General features: G+C 43.3%; 1 protein-coding gene across 1 annotated transcript; it reads left to right on the top strand.

The window, feature by feature from the left end:
* Positions 1-1,857: 1,857 nt before the first annotated feature.
* LOC135687149 (retinol dehydrogenase 8) lies at positions 1,858-5,738 on the top strand. Its single transcript, XM_065203641.2, has 3 exons — positions 1,858-2,225; positions 4,092-4,368; positions 5,201-5,738. Exons 1-3 carry the CDS (start codon positions 1,952-1,954, stop codon positions 5,529-5,531), a joined length of 882 nt encoding a protein of 293 aa, XP_065059713.2. The 5' UTR covers positions 1,858-1,951; the 3' UTR covers positions 5,532-5,738.
* Positions 5,739-17,939: the final 12,201 nt, after the last annotated feature.

Genomic DNA, 17,939 nt, shown 5'->3' with positions numbered 1-17,939 from the left:
AGGAGGCCTTGAATGATTATTTTTAGATTATTTCAAAAAATCAATTAGGTTTCAAACGCTGTTTCTGATGGGGATGCAGACAGTAGAAGAATCTTTTCTTTTAACAAACCGGAGAATCCTAGCTTAATTTGCCTTGGATCCTTATCTTGGATGCACACAAAAAAGATGGGCTTCCTATGGTGATTGCTACAAATAGGCGTCTGCCAATAAATTTTTCAAGAGAAGGTTCAATTTTCTATTGCCTTGCCTCTATAATCTTTTAAAACTGGGGCCTTCGGTCCTCTATTTTAGATAATGGAACACCAACTCAGAGAGGCTCTAGTGCAGATGGTATCTGAAACAGCAAGCAAACCTATAGACTGTCAAAAAGTTCGTTATCAAAGGAGATGGAATAACTAACCTTTGTAGCTATGTTTTTATTGATCAAGTCCAACCCAGGCGCGCAACTAAAGGGGGGGGGGGTCCTGGGGGTCTAGACCCCTGCCCTTTTTCTCAAAAGGGGAAAGTGCCCTTTCTCTTGGAAAATTGCTTGAATATTTTTGTCATCGCGCTAAAAAGAATGGTCATAAATGACACATTCCGGCGATGTAATGGACCTCGCAGGAATACAGGTAAATGATTCAGTCAGACTTTCACGTATTTGTTGGGTCGAACTTTATCATGTTGTAGTAATAGAGCCTACGTTGAAACCCCAACTCTACAGCGTGTTTTATGATGCGCTACGCATTGGTTTGAAGAAGAATGGTTCTAAGACTCAAAAACCTCTATGACCACTCGTAAAAAAGCTACAAGAAAGAAACCAACACATCAATCAAGCCTGTCCCATGGTCCACAAAATTTACAGGGTCATAGAGGACTTTTGCATGGAACGAGCAATTGTAAAGGAACTTTCGCGGACTGGTATTAGCAAGCAGTGAAGAACAATAAGTTGATGTTCAACTGTTCCATTCCTTGTCAGTATTACAACTGAGCTGAAGTCGCGACTTGCAGACAGAAACCAGCTGAACTCAAAGGTCGTGGACCTGCTCAACCTCCTCCCATCTGTAATGCGAAGCAAAGAATTAAATGTTCTTAAGGCCGTTCACATTTTCAAGAGCAAATTGACTTCGAATATGGAAGATGACGGGCTGCTTTTCAAAAGTGAGCTGGCACTGGGAAAAGGAGATGACAGCAGGGACGCCGAGAGGGGGTAAATTGCCCCTCTCGGGGCTTGAGGTTTAGGGGGCATCATAAAGCAATGAACTCCGTTTTAACATGGAATTAATTATAGAAGTAAAAAAATACACTTAAAAAAGTAAATCGTTATGAACGAATAAATAAATTTAAGCTATTCGTAAGGGCGTGGTCACAATTTTTTTGCTCGCTTCGCTCGCAAGAGGCCTCGTCTTTTCAGTTCCCCCTCGGGCCTCCAAAACCTCTCGGCGGCCCTGGATGGCAGACAGAAAGGGATTGGAGAAACTGGACGAAGCCATCACAATATTTCTCTATTGATCAGTTTTCTTTGTCTGGCGCACAATATTTACAGGTTTGCTAACTGCTCATATTTTCTGCGTATCCAAACAAATGCCCCGGTGGACCTTCGGCGTGCATGAAGTGCACCCTGGCGTATCTTCTGTTTCTAAACGTGAAAATATAAAGCAGGCTATAACTGAATAAAGTTTTTTCTTAGTGCCCTTTTTGTGTCTTGGACCCCTGCCCTCTGAAATTCCTGGTTGCGCGCCTGCAAGAATTTTGCGGTTTTATTCAAAATTCATCCCTCGTAACTTCAAACAGGTTCATCTGCTTAACCATCAAGGCCATGTGTATTGGTCAGCGGTTGTCAGATGAAATTTGAGCGCTACTGTTAAATGATACGCAAACAGGAACTTCCAGAATCGAGATAGGCAAAAAGCTTCCTTTTTGACATTTTGAAAGCTCAAACCAGTGTATCTGTTTGCAACAGCTTATCAAGATGGCAGAATCTAACCAGCAAGTAGTTCTTATTACTGGCTGCTCAACAGGAATTGGCCTAGCTACAGCTGTTGTCCTTGCCAATGATGCAGAGAAAAGATTCAAGGTATATGCTACGATGAGAAATCTTGACAAAAAGAACCTGTTGGAAAAAGAAGGCGCTGAATATTTGGGTAAAACCCTTTTCATTGAAAAACTAGATGTCAGTTCCGAAGAAGAGATTGGGCAGGTTGTCGATAATCTGATGTCTAAAGAAGGCCGAATAGATGTCCTTGGTAAGCAGCCACAAACCATAACAATAGAATTAGACTTTCGTTGTTTTAAACTTCTAGTCTTGTTATTGTTGAAAAAACTTTTAGCTTAAAGCAGGGACAGGTAACTCTTCTTTCTGCTGCAACTTTACTGCATGGGCTCCGACGCAGGTTGGAAAGTGGAGGGGCCAAGAGAAAATATAACAATCACAACAAAGGTTTTTAAAAAAGCTTTATTGTTTTGGAAAAAAAGTGAGGGGGCCATGGCCCCCCGGCCCCCTCCCCCCTTCGTCGGAGGCCCTGCACTGCCACATTAGCTTCTATACGCTCCTTTGAAAGTCGATTTAGGTAGGAATCTGACAATTTTTGGGTGACAGGGAAACCAGTAGAAACAGCATAGGTTCCAAATCTTTGATGTTCAGATGAGAGACCAAAATTCTCCATACCCCATTAGCCAATCAGAATTCATGAATATGACAACAAACGTGTCTCGCAGCTAGATTTCGGCCTATTTTGGACGTTTTTACCACTACTAACAAAAAATAAACGTGTAAAATGTGCTGAAAGATAACCTAATTTTTTTTGAAAAATTGAATCTTTAATAGATTTATGAAAAAACTGCCGTTATACTCAGTCAAAATTCTTTCACGATCGTCAGTTTGGCTTGAATTCAAGTTTCACGTTTCACGTTTCATGAAACGAAGGCTTGAAACTGTCCCTTTCAAACCCAAATAATAACTAGGAGGGAGGGATAACATAAAAATTACATTTTTAATCTTTAAAAGTTGGTTTATCCACTTAATTAACAAATATGAACTAACCTTTACAAGCCACTGTTAAAATATATGCTTGTGTCACTGACGGAAAAAATCGCTAAATTCCACTGAGAGAAAACGCAGCCCATCTTTCTCCAAAAATAACTACAATTGTGCAATTTCTTTTGCGCTCAGGTACTTTATATCTGCATTTTAAAGGCTTGAAGATCGATGAGAAGCTCACTTCCACCGATGTTCACTGCTACGGCCTTGTAAAAGCTGACGCCACTCGTCAACGGTGAAAAGGGCGGGAAAATGAAAATGTCTTAATTTATGAATACAGGCCCGTCAGAACCGGGGGAAATAATTGTCAAACTGTAGTATGTTTCCTTTATAACAGTGTACTGAATGAGAAGGAAACCAATGGGCAGCCCCCCCCTCCCAATATGAATTTCGTTCCGACGGCAATGTGAAAATTACCTATTCTGCGTAAAAAAAGTTTCTGGTTTTCTGAAAAAGAATCAAGAGGATACCCGATCAAAGAAAATGTGAGAAAATGAAATGTTTAACACAGCAAAGTTATTTTTTAGTAAATGATACATATTTCATTTTCCCGCCCTTTTCATCGTTGACGAGTGGCGTCAGCTTTTACAAGGCCGTAGCAGTGAACATCGGTGGAAGTGAGCTTCTCATCGAACTCAAGCCGCCTCTTGGAGTTCCAGCTTTAGACCGGAATCACCACAACGCCTGATTTCTCGGTGTCTAACAAAAGTGAAACTTTCCCCGAACTGGAGACCTCGCGCTATCATGTACCCCCATGTTCCTTGTTTCCATGATTTTGACGCTCTTTACTGTTCCTGTACGTCAAATATTATTTCTGTTCCTGTATTTCTAACGTTTTTCTTTAGATTTTGCAAAATTCGTAAAGGTTGCGTGCCGCATTTCGCTTTGTTCAAAAGGTTTTTCTAGTTTTTATTTATTTTTTGAGGAATAGATGTCATTAAAAATCAAGGGCTTGAGTACCATAGATTCATTTTCTTTGTGGATGCAAAGAATCGAACCAAGTGAAAGTATAGCTTGTAATCAATACATTTCCCAATTCTTATTTTAAACTTTTCATATTTACATATTATAGTGAATAATGCTGGCTTTGGTTGGTTTGGGCCAACACATGTGCAGGAGTCTGCCAACATACATGCCATGTTCGCTACGAACGTTTACGGACCAATTAACCTTATAAATAAACTGGTTCCTTCTTGGAAAAAGAGTGGATCTGGCCAAGCTGTTACTGTGACGTCAATCGGAGGTTTGAAAGGCTTCCCGTTTGGAAGCGTCTACGTGGCAACAAAGTTTGCTTTGGAAGGTTTTGTTGAATCCCTAGCCATCGAGCTAACTGGCTACCCAGGCATTAGGTATGGTAATGTTTCTTTTTTTTAACATATAGTGCTACCCCATCCCCCACAGACTCTCAATGCCAGTAGATCAGATACGGAATTTACGAGAATGGGCATTTCATACAAGAACCGCTAACCAAGGCCTCGCCCTGACCTTTTATATCATTTTTTAGTTGGTAATGTAAGGGAAAGTCTCGGGGGGCCTACATCGAAGGGAAAAGAGGGAGGGGCTTAGAAGAGAGGGAGAAAAGAAAAGATCAAGCTTTGAACGATTCGTTTTAGTTTTGAACGATTCGCATATTGTTGGTGAAGTCCAAGTAAGCAAAGCATTGGGTACGTGATCTTTTGCAGACGCTCAACTGCCACTGTTAAAAGTCATCCGTCGTTGAGATTACAAAAAGGTGCAGATATCAGGCAGCTAGCACAATTACACCCCTGTTAATGAACCACTCTCTATTTTGTTTTGATATTTCCAATTATAAATCGTCTAGATAGAGGGACAAAAGCAAAATCAACAGAAAATCGTTTTAATCACACTTTAAGTTGCTAATGTTTTAAGAGTTATCATTTTCTTGATCTTTCTTTCATTCAAATTAAAATATTTTTCAGAAATCTGCATCCTAGCCAAGAAACGGTTTAACAACAATACCTCGTTAGACAAACATTTGATACGTTACTCAATGTAAAAAAATAATATTCAAAAGACTTTAAAGATTTAGAAAGAATCAACTGTATCTCATTACCTAATATGGAGGTCTCAGTATTCCATCTTAACAAAACAGACAGCTGAATTCCCACACGAGCACTGAATGTTCAGTATTAGTAATTAGTCTTTGTACCCTTTTTACAGAATGACACTGGTTGAGCCTGGACCTGTATTAACTGAGTTTGTTACAAATGCGAGGGTAGGAGAAGAGAACAAGAGCATGGATGGCTTAGATGATGTGACAAGGGCTGGCCTTGGAAAACTGCAGCAAGGATCTGCCAAGACATTCAAAGAATTTGGACAGAAAAGCGAGGATATTGCCAATGTAATCAAAGAGGCGGTCACAAATAGTAAGCCTCACTTCCGATACATGACTAACCCACATTATGAAGAACTAATAAAGGCAAAGTACACAGACCTTACTGGTGATGGACCACTTCAAAAGTACAAGGACCACTTCAACAGCTCAGAGTGACCATTCTAGAATATATACCTCTGAACAGAGCAACATTTGAAAGTGCAGTTGGACACAGTGTAGAAATTAGTTTTTCTTGTCCTTTTTTGATGATGTATACTAGTCAAAGTCAAAGCAAGGCTAATGTATACTAGTCCTATTTTTAATGTCGTAAACAGTACATGTAAGTTTGAATTGTTTGCTAGGTTTTTCAGCTCAAATAGATAACACAGTCTTCTCCCTCTACTGTTGCTCTAAGCCACCTTCTCATAGCGCAGGGATGTTGTGTTAATGGCGTATCGCCATCAACTGAACTATGGTAAAGGAAGCCCGAAAACCAGATTTCAATCTGTGTTTCTAAGCTGATGCTGTTGTATTCCGTCTATTCTGCAGGCCAACTTATATAGAAGACACCTCGTACTTCGTTTTTAGAATCCACGCAACACCCAACTTACCTTACGTAACTGTCTTTTTAACACAACAAAAGCATAGCAAACCAAAATTGCACAGGGCAATCAAAGCAAGGTTCAGTATATGATTCATTATAATAAAAAGAAATAAGGTTCACTTCATAACAGATGCCTCCACTCGAATGAAAGCCAATTACAGAGGATTATGTTAAATATTTCACACATGGCTTTGTCCACATTCGGTTTGGTGATGAAACCATAACGAGCCACTATCCTGCCATTTCAAGCAGCCCCTAAACCCAAACATATTTTTTGCCAAAGGAACCAGAACCTGGCACCTGAATCATTTGCATGTAAGGAATATGCATTTAAAATATCAACAAATGATTAACTTGTTAGGCAAATAAGTTTAGGTTATACCCATGACACTATGTAATGATTTGCAAAGCAATTATAACCAGGTAAACACAAGGCTTGTTTTCTTAAAGCAAAAATCCAAAGAAAGATTTATAGGGGGCTTCGATTTTCGAGCAACTAGAACTTTCGTTTCTGAAATAGAGGTTCTGGTACCCAAAGTAGAACAGTTCGACCTTGAAAACTAAAAGGTGTCTGAAACTTTTTCTACTTCGTCAGGGACGCCGGAACAAACTTTTGAGTGGGGGGTGCTACAAAAATTGGTGAAGTATTAGGGTGGTTTGCCAACATTATATTTTATGCCACAACCTTAATATTAAACATCAGCGAAAAATTTAGGGGGGGGGGCTAAACCCCTCAGAGCCTCGGCCCCGGCGTTCCAGTTTGTCGGAGTTTGTGATAAATTTGTAACTTTACCCTTTTCAAAAATTTAAATCAAATTTCACCCCTGTTAATGTTGAAAACATGTGATTTTAGATAACACACGCTCGTGTGACAAATATTCACACTTTGAATACACGCAGAATAGACACTATTGTTTATTACAAGAAAAAAGTTCTATAGGAATATCTTGATGTAAAAGTATTGTGTCATTTATTCGCTGCACCAAATTTTACACCAAACATCAACCTATCTGTGCTATATATACAATTACATTTTGTTGTCCTTGCCCTGCATGCATGCATAAATTTCTTAACACATTTGTACAACAGGCCCGTCGGAACCGGGGGAGGGAGGCTGGGGGGGGCTGGAGGCCCCCAATAATTGTCAAACTGTAGTATGTTTCCTTTATAGCAGTGTACTGAATGAGAAGGAAAACAAGGGAAAGCACCCCCCCCCCCAATATGGATTTCGTTCCAACGGCACTGTACAAAGATGGGATTTAGTTACTTTTTCTTTGTTTGTTTACAGAACCAGGGGCGGTCTGGCGTCAAAATCGCAGGGTGGCTAGAAAACTCAAGGGCCCGGTTTAGGGCGTGGTGGGAAAAATTTAGCCACACCCACTAAAAATGTGGCTTAGAATACGATTGATTCAATAAAAATTGATAATAAAGCAATACGCTAAACAGCAGCAATATATCGACTGTAATTCGTAATTTCGGGCCCAATTTGATCCATACCTTTTCTCTCGTGTAAACAGGCTTTAAAATCCCATGTAGAGTTAGGAATCAAGATCAAAACTTATTTAAATTCTCAGAGTTTCAACTCTTTTCGACGAAGTGCAAATGAATCAGTAAATTGGCCAATGACTTGCTCGTAATCAAGTGGAAAGTTTTCTCTTCTTTTAAAATTATCAGTAGCGCTGAATAATGTTTCAAAGGAAACTTGGGTGCAGCTAAGTGTCATCAACCATTTATACGCTTTGTAGAGGGAAGGGTATGCTGCTAGGTGCATGTTGTATTCACTAATTTTTTTATAAAAACCAGTACTCGGGCCGAGTTAGCCCGGGCCGAGCCGAGTCAGCCCGGGCCGAGTCAGCCCAGATTAACCTTGGCTAGGTAACTTTGTGTTCGCACTACAGAAAATATTACTTGGATTCACTCTACCCTCTACCCAGGCCGAAACAAGGTTCGATAGTATAGTGTAGACAAGACATTTGACATTCATGACAGGGTCATACATAAATGCTATCACCTATAATTTAAAGATTTTTAGGCCCCCTGCCCCCCTGTGTCACCACCTCTCTGAACCCCTCTATTATATTGCCAATGACGTCACTTCTCACACTCGGGCCCCCCCCCAGCCCTTCGCTATACATTCATTTGAAAAGGAGAGCAAAGCAAAAAAGCATAATTTCTTTTTTTATCAATAAAATTTGCAGATCTAATGTCGCGAAAGTTATATTTTGATAAGTTGCGAACATTGAAACAACTCTGAAAGGTACCTTCTTAAGCCTGCCTAGGCAAAATTGAACTGATAGAATGACTGATAATACATTTAGAAAACTACAATATCAGTTCGATATAGAGTCCATTTATTGTAATTCTCGTATAACCGCCGGAAAGACTCTCTTATCAAAACTTAAAACAAAGCGAAATTCCCACAACCAAAAACAAAACATCTCCTGTAAATGTCAGCATTGCTGTAAATTTCGTAATTTGATCTTGTCGAAGATAAAACATTCAGTAATATTTTATCAGTTGCCCTATGATGCTCTGGGCATCTAGCAGAGGCTCATTTAACTAAACTAAAAGAAAGATAAAGAGCCTAATAAAACCTTTTTGTTTTACCGTCCAGACAAAACATGAGATAGTGACTCCGTTTACAAGAGATAAATGACTATGTTTTTATTCAGATTTTGTAGCTTCTGTTTGTTTTGTTGCTGTTTTGAAATGTTATTATTGATTGTGTATATTATCGTCTATCTGTTTGTGATTTCTCCGTCATGGCCTATACACGTGTTCAAAATTCGGGCAATTTTCTCGCTACACTTGCATGGCTAAGATACCTGGGGTTGGCAGGGCTTTGCACTGATTGCAACAAAAAATTCCTAAAAAAAATATGATTATAAATGTGCAGTATTGAAAATTTCTTAAAAAAGGCCCTGGCTCTTTCCTTGGACCATTAAATATCCCTTAATAGTTAAGTCTGCTCTAGGAATGATAAAGGATTAAATTTTTTAAACGTCCTGTGACAGGCTAAATAATTTTGCATTTCAACTAAGAACTCAAAGGCATCTTGATTTTGTATTTGAAGCGCTAAAACTCCTGCCTTTTTTACTAAAAAGAAATTTTGTCCAACTTTATTCAAAAGTCGTGTCTAGTGACAAACGGGGCTTTTCATCCCCTGACTAATGACCAGCCGTACTCCCCCCCTCTCCTTTCTCTTTGTTTGGAACTTGGCAGAAACACCTCAAACCTGGAATTCTACAGAAAGAGCCTGGAAAATATGAAACTTCTACAAGTATTAATGGAAGATTAAGCCGTATGTTTTGAAGATAACTTATTAAAGTATTCCAATCTTTCCTCAAACATAAATAATTTTCGTTACTGAATAATGTCTGTGTTTTGCTTTAGAGATTCTTTGTCCCTTTTACCATGTCTTTCTCATACAGAAGGAGCCCATCAATCTGCAAAATTATCAATTACACAAACAGGTGGCATGAGGATCCCTTAAAATCCATTTTTCCAATGATGTTGTCAGATATCTTTCTGAAAAGTCAATAGTTTTATAAGCACATGTTCAATGCCTGACCATAATTACGCATAATTGTATGGGCATCATACTAGGCTAGTAGGAGCTAAAGCCCCTCTTTATTTTTTCAAAGAAACGCTTTAAAACTTTCAAAAATTCATAAATTACCGTTTGATGAGAATGAAATAATTATTTTGCTAAATTTCAGAAGATTGCGTGTTTAATCGAAAATAGTCTCGTCTCCTACGCTAGAAAGAGAAATTGCTTTCTCTGTAAAATCTTAGAATATGGTGTCGCACTAACTGAAAAATGGCTTTAGGCTTTGGGCTTTGGTCTAACTTTCAAAATTTGCAAACCACTTTACATCATTTGACACCTAAATATTTTGCCAACCTTTCAGAGTTTCAAATACAGTCAATTTGACTGAGAATCTTCTTCCCAAAGCAAATTGTGAAAAGAAAAGACATTAAATTTCGGCATTTTCTGAATTTCCAAAAAGCGTGATTTAAAATATTTTTCCGGGGACAACAGGGATGGCGCCGCCGGGAGTGCATGGGGGGGGGCAGGAGCCCCCCAAAAAATTCATTGAGGCCCTCCGTCGGCACTTCAATTTTTTTAAAATTTTAAGCAATGTCAGCTCTTTCATAACTTCCACTTCGTGATTTTTTTATTATTTTTTCATTGTTTGATTTTTTTTCCGTTTTTTTCTAATTTTTTGAACTGGAATTACCACAGCGTAAATGGTGTTATATTAGATCTTTGTTGGTGGTTCTCTGACATTACAGCCCCCCAGCTTTTCTTTTCTGGCGCCATCCCTGGGGACAAGCCCCCGTTTTGCTTGCAATATAATTCCCCATTCCGTCATACATTGTATAAGATTTTAAGAATGAATTATGACATAAATATACTAGTTTGATAACGGGCTATGCTCGAAACGTTTATTAATTCGTTAACTTTTTCAAGTATAATTCCTAGTTTAATTGAATTATGACATAGTTTGCAGTAAACTGATTCCCGGCTACAAAAATTTGAGATACACTTTGCTTACCCGACATCTGTCCTGGCCGTGTGCAATTTTTTGAGCCATTCGAGTAGTTCCTTGGGTACAAAATAGCTTTTTCGTACCTGTATGTAGAGGAGTTATAAGTCCGTAGAAAACGGAATTTTACTGATCGCACTTGTCAGGTACACTCGTATACCACAGTGAAATCCGGGTCAAGTCATTTGAAGCTTTAAGATGAATAAGCCTGTTTGAATAAACACAGTCATACATTGGATATATATGGATGTGACATGCGATATTGTAAATGAGACATGCGACCACAAACGCAAAGCAACGATAAGCGGCTAAACAGGTCAAGAGATTTTCAGACCACAACTAGTAGTTTGGATAAAGAAGTTATGGAAACTTCCCTTTAAATGGAATTCTTTGCATTTTAAAAACTTCTGCTGGTATAAAACATGGTTATAATTGTGTGCCTTAAAAGTTCGGCTCTAAAAAGTGAAGAAATCAAAAAAGGGTTTCGTCCAGAAAACTTTAACCCTAACCTTACAGTCTAATAGAAAGCACAAGCTGAGCAAAAAGATGCTGAAAAAATTGGTGCCTTTTCAATTCGCAACCTTATTCCGCATGCGCAGTAGAAAAGTAAACTGGGCTCAACCCTCTTTCGCGTTAACAATACATTGTTTCAAAACAAGTGCTAGGGCCGAGTCAGCCCGGGCCGAGTCAGCCCGGGCCGAGTCAGCCCGGGCCGAGTCAGCCCGGGCCGAGTCAGCCCGGGCCGAGTCAGCCCGGGCCGAGTCAGCCCGGGCCGAGTCAGCCCGGGCCGAGTCAGCCCGGGCCGAGTCAGCCCGGGCCGAGTCAGCCCGGGCCGAGTCAGCCCGGGCCGAGTCAGCCCGGGCCGAGTCAGCCCGGGCCGAGTCAGCCCGGGCCGAGTCAGCCCGGGCCGAGTCAGCCCGGGCCGAGTCAGCCCGGGCCGAGTCAGCCCGGGCCGAGTCAGCCCGGGCCGAGTCAGCCCGGGCCGAGTCAGCCCGGGCCGAGTCAGCCCGGGCCGAGTCAGCCCGGGCCGAGTCAGCCCGGGCCGAGTCAGCCCGGGCCGAGTCAGCCCGGGCCGAGTCAGCCCGGGCCGAGTCAGCCCGGGCCGAGTCAGCCCGGGCCGAGTCAGCCCGGGCCGAGTCAGCCCGGGCCGAGTCAGCCCGGGCCGAGTCAGCCCGGGCCGAGTCAGCCCGGGCCGAGTCAGCCCGGGCCGAGTCAGCCCGGGCCGAGTCAGCCCGGGCCGAGTCAGCCCGGGCCGAGTCAGCCCGGGCCGAGTCAGCCCGGGCCGAGTCAGCCCGGGCCGAGTCAGCCCGGGCCGAGTCAGCCCGGGCCGAGTCAGCCCGGGCCGAGTCAGCCCGGGCCGAGTCAGCCCGGGCCGAGTCAGCCCGGGCCGAGTCAGCCCGGGCCGAGTCAGCCCGGGCCGAGTCAGCCCGGGCCGAGTCAGCCCGGGCCGAGTCAGCCCGGGCCGAGTCAGCCCGGGCCGAGTCAGCCCGGGCCGAGTCAGCCCGGGCCGAGTCAGCCCGGGCCGAGTCAGCCCGGGCCGAGTCAGCCCGGGCCGAGTCAGCCCGGGCCGAGTCAGCCCGGGCCGAGTCAGCCCGGGCCGAGTCAGCCCGGGCCGAGTCAGCCCGGGCCGAGTCAGCCCGGGCCGAGTCAGCCCGGGCCGAGTCAGCCCGGGCCGAGTCAGCCCGGGCCGAGTCAGCCCGGGCCGAGTCAGCCCGGGCCGAGTCAGCCCGGGCCGAGTCAGCCCGGGCCGAGTCAGCCCGGGCCGAGTCAGCCCGGGCCCAGTCAGCCCGGGCCCAGTCAGCCCGGGCCCAGTCAGCCCGGGCCCAGTCAGCCCGGGCCCAGTCAGCCCGGGCCCAGTCAGCCCGGGCCCAGTCAGCCCGGGCCCAGTCAGCCCGGGCCCAGTCAGCCCGGGCCCAGTCAGCCCGGGCCCAGTCAGCCCGGGCCCAGTCAGCCCGGGCCCAGTCAGCCCGGGCCCAGTCAGCCCGGGCCCAGTCAGCCCGGGCCCAGTCAGCCCGGGCCCAGTCAGCCCGGGCCCAGTCAGCCCGGGCCCAGTCAGCCCGGGCCCAGTCAGCCCGGGCCCAGTCAGCCCGGGCCCAGTCAGCCCGGGCCCAGTCAGCCCGGGCCCAGTCACCCCGGGCCCAGTCAGCCCGGGCCCAGTCAGCCAGGGCCCAGTCAGCCCGGGCCCAGTCAGCCCGGGCCCAGTCAGCCCGGGCCCAGTCAGCCCGGGCCCAGTCAGCCCGGGCCCAGTCAGCCCGGGCCCAGTCAGCCCGGGCCCAGTCACCCCGGGCCCAGTCAGCCCGGGCCCAGTCACCCCGGGCCCAGTCAGCCCGGGCCCAGTCAGCCCGGGCCCAGTCAGCCCGGGCCCAGTCAGCCCGGGCCCAGTCAGCCCGGGCCCAGTCAGCCCGGGCCCAGTCAGCCCGGGCCCAGTCAGCCCGGGCCCAGTCAGCCCGGGCCCAGTCAGCCCAGGCCCAGTCAGCCCGGGCCCAGTCACCCCGGGCCCAGTCAGCCCGGGCCCAGTCAGCCCGGGCCCAGTCAGCCCGGGCCCAGTCAGCCCGGGCCCAGTCAGCCCGGGCCCAGTCAGCCCGGGCCCAGTCAGCCCGGGCCCAGTCAGCCCGGGCCCAGTCAGCCCGGGCCCAGTCACCCCGGGCCCAGTCAGCCCGGGCCCAGTCACCCCGGGCCCAGTCAGCCCGGGCCCAGTCAGCCCGGGCCCAGTCAGGGTCATACATAAATTAAATCACCTATAATTTAAAGATTTTTAGGCCCTCTGCCACCCTGTGTCACCATCTCTTTGAACCCCTCTATTATATTGCCAATTACATCACTTCTCACACTCCCTCCTCCTGCCCTTCGCTATACATTCATTTGAAAAGTAGAGCAAAGCAAAAAAGCATAATTTCTTTTTTAAAAAAAATTTTTAAGGATCTAAAGTTGTGAAAATTATATTTTTAAAAAGTTGCGAACATTAGAACAACTCTGAAAGGTTCCTTTTTAAGCCTGCCTAGTTCGGGATCTCTCCAGGCTTCCAATTCCCATGAATATTCTATATTTATGCTTCTTTTTATGCAAATTTTCGTCCATAGTTTTGATTTATGTTTTATCTAAGTAATCAAGGAATTTAACAAAACTGATTTCTCTACGAAGTTCGTTGATTGAGTGTTTAGTCTATAGAAACTAATAACTCTTACAAATCTGAACGCATTTCAAAGATATGGTGAATTTGTTAGGCAGCTACTGCGATCGGAGATAAATAACTCACAGCGCTGACTTACAGCTAAAATCTAACTGTACCCAAGAGAGGAAAAGATTGAATGGTTTAACCTGTTGTTTAGAATGCATTGTCTGTCTACGCAAAATTGAACAGATAGAATGACTGATAATACATTTAGAAAACTACAATATGAGTACAAGGAAGAAATAATTTTCAAAATAGCTCGGAAAAGTGGAACAAAATTCACTTGAACTCTTCGTCTGACGCTTAATAATGAATGCAAGTGAAATTATTTCCAATCGAAAGCCCGGTTTACACTACAAGAAGCTACCCGGGTTTAACCTTTGTTGAGTTCACCCAGGGTAAACTCTGTTCAATTGGTATTCTAAACGGAAAGTGGGTCTAAACTTGGTTTCCAAAGGCAATTGTGAGTCAGCCCGGATTGAGTCAACTGTCAACTCTGATTCGTTCTTTGGAGGGGGCTCACACAAATTTTTACGGTCATAATGATTAATAAATGATGCAAAATAGATGATAATTTAGGGCGAAGAGGATTTTTCCAGTGTTGCCTAAATTTTGTTATTTAATTTGTGCATGTTCCTTTCTTGAATGATAATGCTCTTTCCAGGGCCTATTTTAGTGTGCAGTATGACACACTTTGTGCAGTATTAATATAAAAACGTGCAGTATTGATTTCGAAAATTTTGGGATTTGTGAAAATGTCTATTTGCGGCTATCCCAGATTCCTTTTTTGTTCAAAAAACGTGAATTTTCCTCGTCAGTTCGATATAGAGTTCATGTATTGTAATTCTCGTATAACCATCGGAAAGACTCTCTTATCAAAACTTAAAACAAAGCGAAATTCCCACAACCAAAAACAAAACATCTCCTGTAAATGTCAGCATTGCTGTAAATTTCGTAATTTGATCTTGTCGAAGATAAAACATTCAGTAATAATTCATCAGTTGCCCTGTGATGCTCTGGGCATCTAGCAGAAGCTCACTTAACTAAACTAAAAGAAAGATAAAGAGCCTAATCAAACTTTTGAGTTAATAGATCACCTTTCTTCAAACAGACCCAACAACCTCTGTAATGAATCGGTGGTAAAAATCGGTATTACAGACCACTATATGACATATGGTATTAGAAAATTAAACGCTAGAGTTTATTTCAATGACGTGAAATTTAAGACAGAGGCACGCAGTTTGAAAAATAATGACCGTGACTCTTTCCTTAATGACTTGCGTAGTATTGACTGGGAGATGGCTATGTCATGTAGATCGGATGACCCTAATAGTATGGCTAGCAATTTCTATGATCTCTTTCTCGCTGTCTTGGATGTTCATGCCCCGTTGAAAAAAAGGACCGCTAAGACGGGGCATGCACATGTACCATGGATTTCTCCAAGCATCAAGAATTTGATTTGCGAGAGAGACCATATTAACAGACGGGCTGAGAGAGATCCAGCACTATGGCCAAGATATAAGCAGCTTCGAAACCAGGGGCGGTCTGGCGTCAAAATCGCAGGGTGGCTAGAAAACTCAAGGGCCCGGTTTAGGGAGTGGCGGGAAAATTGAGCCACACCCATTAAAAATGTGGCTTAGAATACGAGTGATTCAATAAAAATTGATAATAAAGCAATATGCTAAACAGCAGCAGTATATCGACTTTAATTCGTAAATTCGGACCCAATTGGATCCATACCTTTCCTCTCGTGTAAACAGGCTTTAAAATCCCATGTAGAATTGAGAATCAAGATCAAAACATATTTAAATTCTCAGAGTTTCAACTCTTTTCGAAGAAGTGCGAATGAATCAGCAAATTGGCCAATGACTTGCTCGTAATCAAGTGGAAAGTTTTCTCTTCTTTTGAAATTATCAGTAGCGCTGAATAATCTTACAAAGGAAACTTGGGTGCAGCTTAGTGTCATCAAGCATTTATACGCGTTGTAGAGGGAAGGGTATGCTGCTAGGTGCATGTTGTATTCACTAATTTTTTTGTAAAAACCAGTAAATTTAGGTTCAGGCTGACTGTTCTTAATTTTCGCAAAAATCCGAAGGGGGAATGTCCTTACTTTGTTCTTAGATTAATAGGGTGTAAGCAGTGCGATTGCTAGCTTTTTCGCTCTTGGGAGGTGTTCAGGCATTATTTGCCAACAAAGTGAGACAGCCTTCATTTGATGACAAGAAAAGCAACCACACATGGCTAAAAATCCTCATTTTGGGATAAAATGTTGTTCAAAAATGCATGTATAACCTTATGTCCTGTATAACAGTGTACTAAGTGGAAATAAATACAATAAGCAGCCGCCACCCCCCCCCCCCCCTCCCCCAATATGAACTTCATTTCCACAGCACTGAATTGGAGCCACACCACAGCACGGGCATCAGAGCCACATAAATTAGAGAGCGGAAATAGAAGATAAGAGTACGCTCATTCGCTTCTCTGCTTGGCATTCTGTTTACGCGCTCAAAATTTTGTGGCTCTGGGACCCAGGGTACACGTAAGATTGAACACATGGCTGATATAACGGAAACCAGGGTTTGGGTGGTTTGAAGCGCATGTATTGGGACTTCAATCGCAATAAAATCATTAAGTTAAAAATTTTCTCCAACGCGGGAAGGCCCGTAAATTTTTTGTACACAGGGCCCGGGTGGCGATCGCCACTTTGCCACCCGGGCCAGACCGCCCCTGACCACACTCGTTGCTTGTAATTATTCTTCAGCACAATGCGTCCCTCCCTGTATCTTTAGGCCTATAAAATACCTTCGGGTACACTTTCACGAAAAAGATTTCTAATTTGGCCTTACCAAGAGGAAAGAAATTCTATTCATATCAAATTTCTTTTCTAAAAATTCAACTTGACAAACTAAATATAAAACATTCGCACTGTTTTACTCATGCCATATTAGGTTCTAAACGACAGATGGATTTGCTACAAGTCTCTCTAAAGGGAAAAAAGAAAAAAAGGGGGGGGGAGCGAGAGAGAGACTTGTAACACTTGTCCGCCAATGCGAGGCCACATGTGTTTGCTAACAGACGGACAAAATACTGTCCGCCGGCAATTCCTTTGAAGTCAGAAACTGACCAATTAAATCATTGAAAACTAGAAAGCTGTTACGAGAGACGGGGGAGGTCAGAAGTAAAACTTTTTTGTTGAGACAGCAAATTCTACAATGGCGGCATGTAATGATTTCATCTCAGTTGCCGATGTCATATGCGTTTCGGTAACCTTATGCATTTCGGTCAAGGTACTAAACGCATGGCAATTTTGATTATGCAAAATCGTACCCAAGCACTTAAACAATAGGGTACCAAAACGAATGGTGGAATTTAGCATGCAAAACGGTTCAGGTACACAAACGCATGGCAATTTTGTTTATACAAAAACGTACCCAAGCACTTAAACAATAGGGTACCAAAACGAACTTGGAATTTCGCATGCAAAACGGTCCTGGTACAGAAACCCATAACAATTTTGCTTATACAAAAACGTACCCAATCTTTTAAAAACAGGGAACTGAAACAAATGGTGGAATTTAGCATGCAACCTGGTCTGGGAACACAAATGTTCTGATTCATAATGTTCAGAATGTAAAGAACAATCGAACTATTTCTAACAAGGGGGTACTAACAAGAAGCGGTGCTGTGATTTCCCTTGTTAAGTTTATGCAAAAAAGTACAACATTAATGGCGACTCCAAAGTTTTCTTGATTAAAAAGTGTGAAATTTTGAACAAAAAGAGCACTGTGTTCTATTTGTTAATTATAATGTGTCATAATATCGAACTACGATGAAATCACTTGATTTGAAACATATTGCGTTTCACAATGTTACACTTTTGACTTTTGCATAGGGTACTAAAACGCATATGACACCGCTCTCGGTTCCCTTCCATTTTTCCCTTTTCCCCTTCTTTAAAGAGAGAGAGACTTGTAGCAAGTCCAAACGACAGACAGAAAAATTCAAGAATTATAGATCTAAAATGGTCTATATTATTAGGTAATAGACTTAAAAAGTTTTTTCTAATCTATATGAAGATAAAAAATGTAAACACATACTTTTTCAACTCATAAAAACACGACAAGCCACTGCCATATCCGCCCCCCCCCACCCCCCGTAACTGCGTAAACTAAAAGAGCCATAATTTTTAAAATTATCCTTAAAACCCCAAAAAATTGTTATGTGTTGTTGATTTATATCTCCTCTAACTACCTGCATCA

This window comes from Rhopilema esculentum, chromosome 20 (assembly GCF_057945365.1).
Source record: "Rhopilema esculentum isolate cy_ngs chromosome 20, ASM5794536v1, whole genome shotgun sequence".
Lineage (NCBI taxonomy): Eukaryota > Metazoa > Cnidaria > Scyphozoa > Rhizostomeae > Rhizostomatidae > Rhopilema > Rhopilema esculentum.
This window is presented reverse-complemented; position numbering and strand designations above follow the sequence as displayed.

Excerpts from the sequence above, each read along its gene's own strand:
- LOC135687149 (XM_065203641.2), top strand. The coding sequence starts at position 1,952 with ATGGCAGAATCTAACCAGCAAGTAGTTCTTATTACTGGCTGCTCAACA. Across the intron at positions 2,226-4,091 it reads AGGCCGAATAGATGTCCTTG|TGAATAATGCTGGCTTTGGT; the intron begins GTAAGCAGCCAC and ends TACATATTATAG. Across the intron at positions 4,369-5,200 it reads ACTGGCTACCCAGGCATTAG|AATGACACTGGTTGAGCCTG; the intron begins GTATGGTAATGT and ends CCCTTTTTACAG.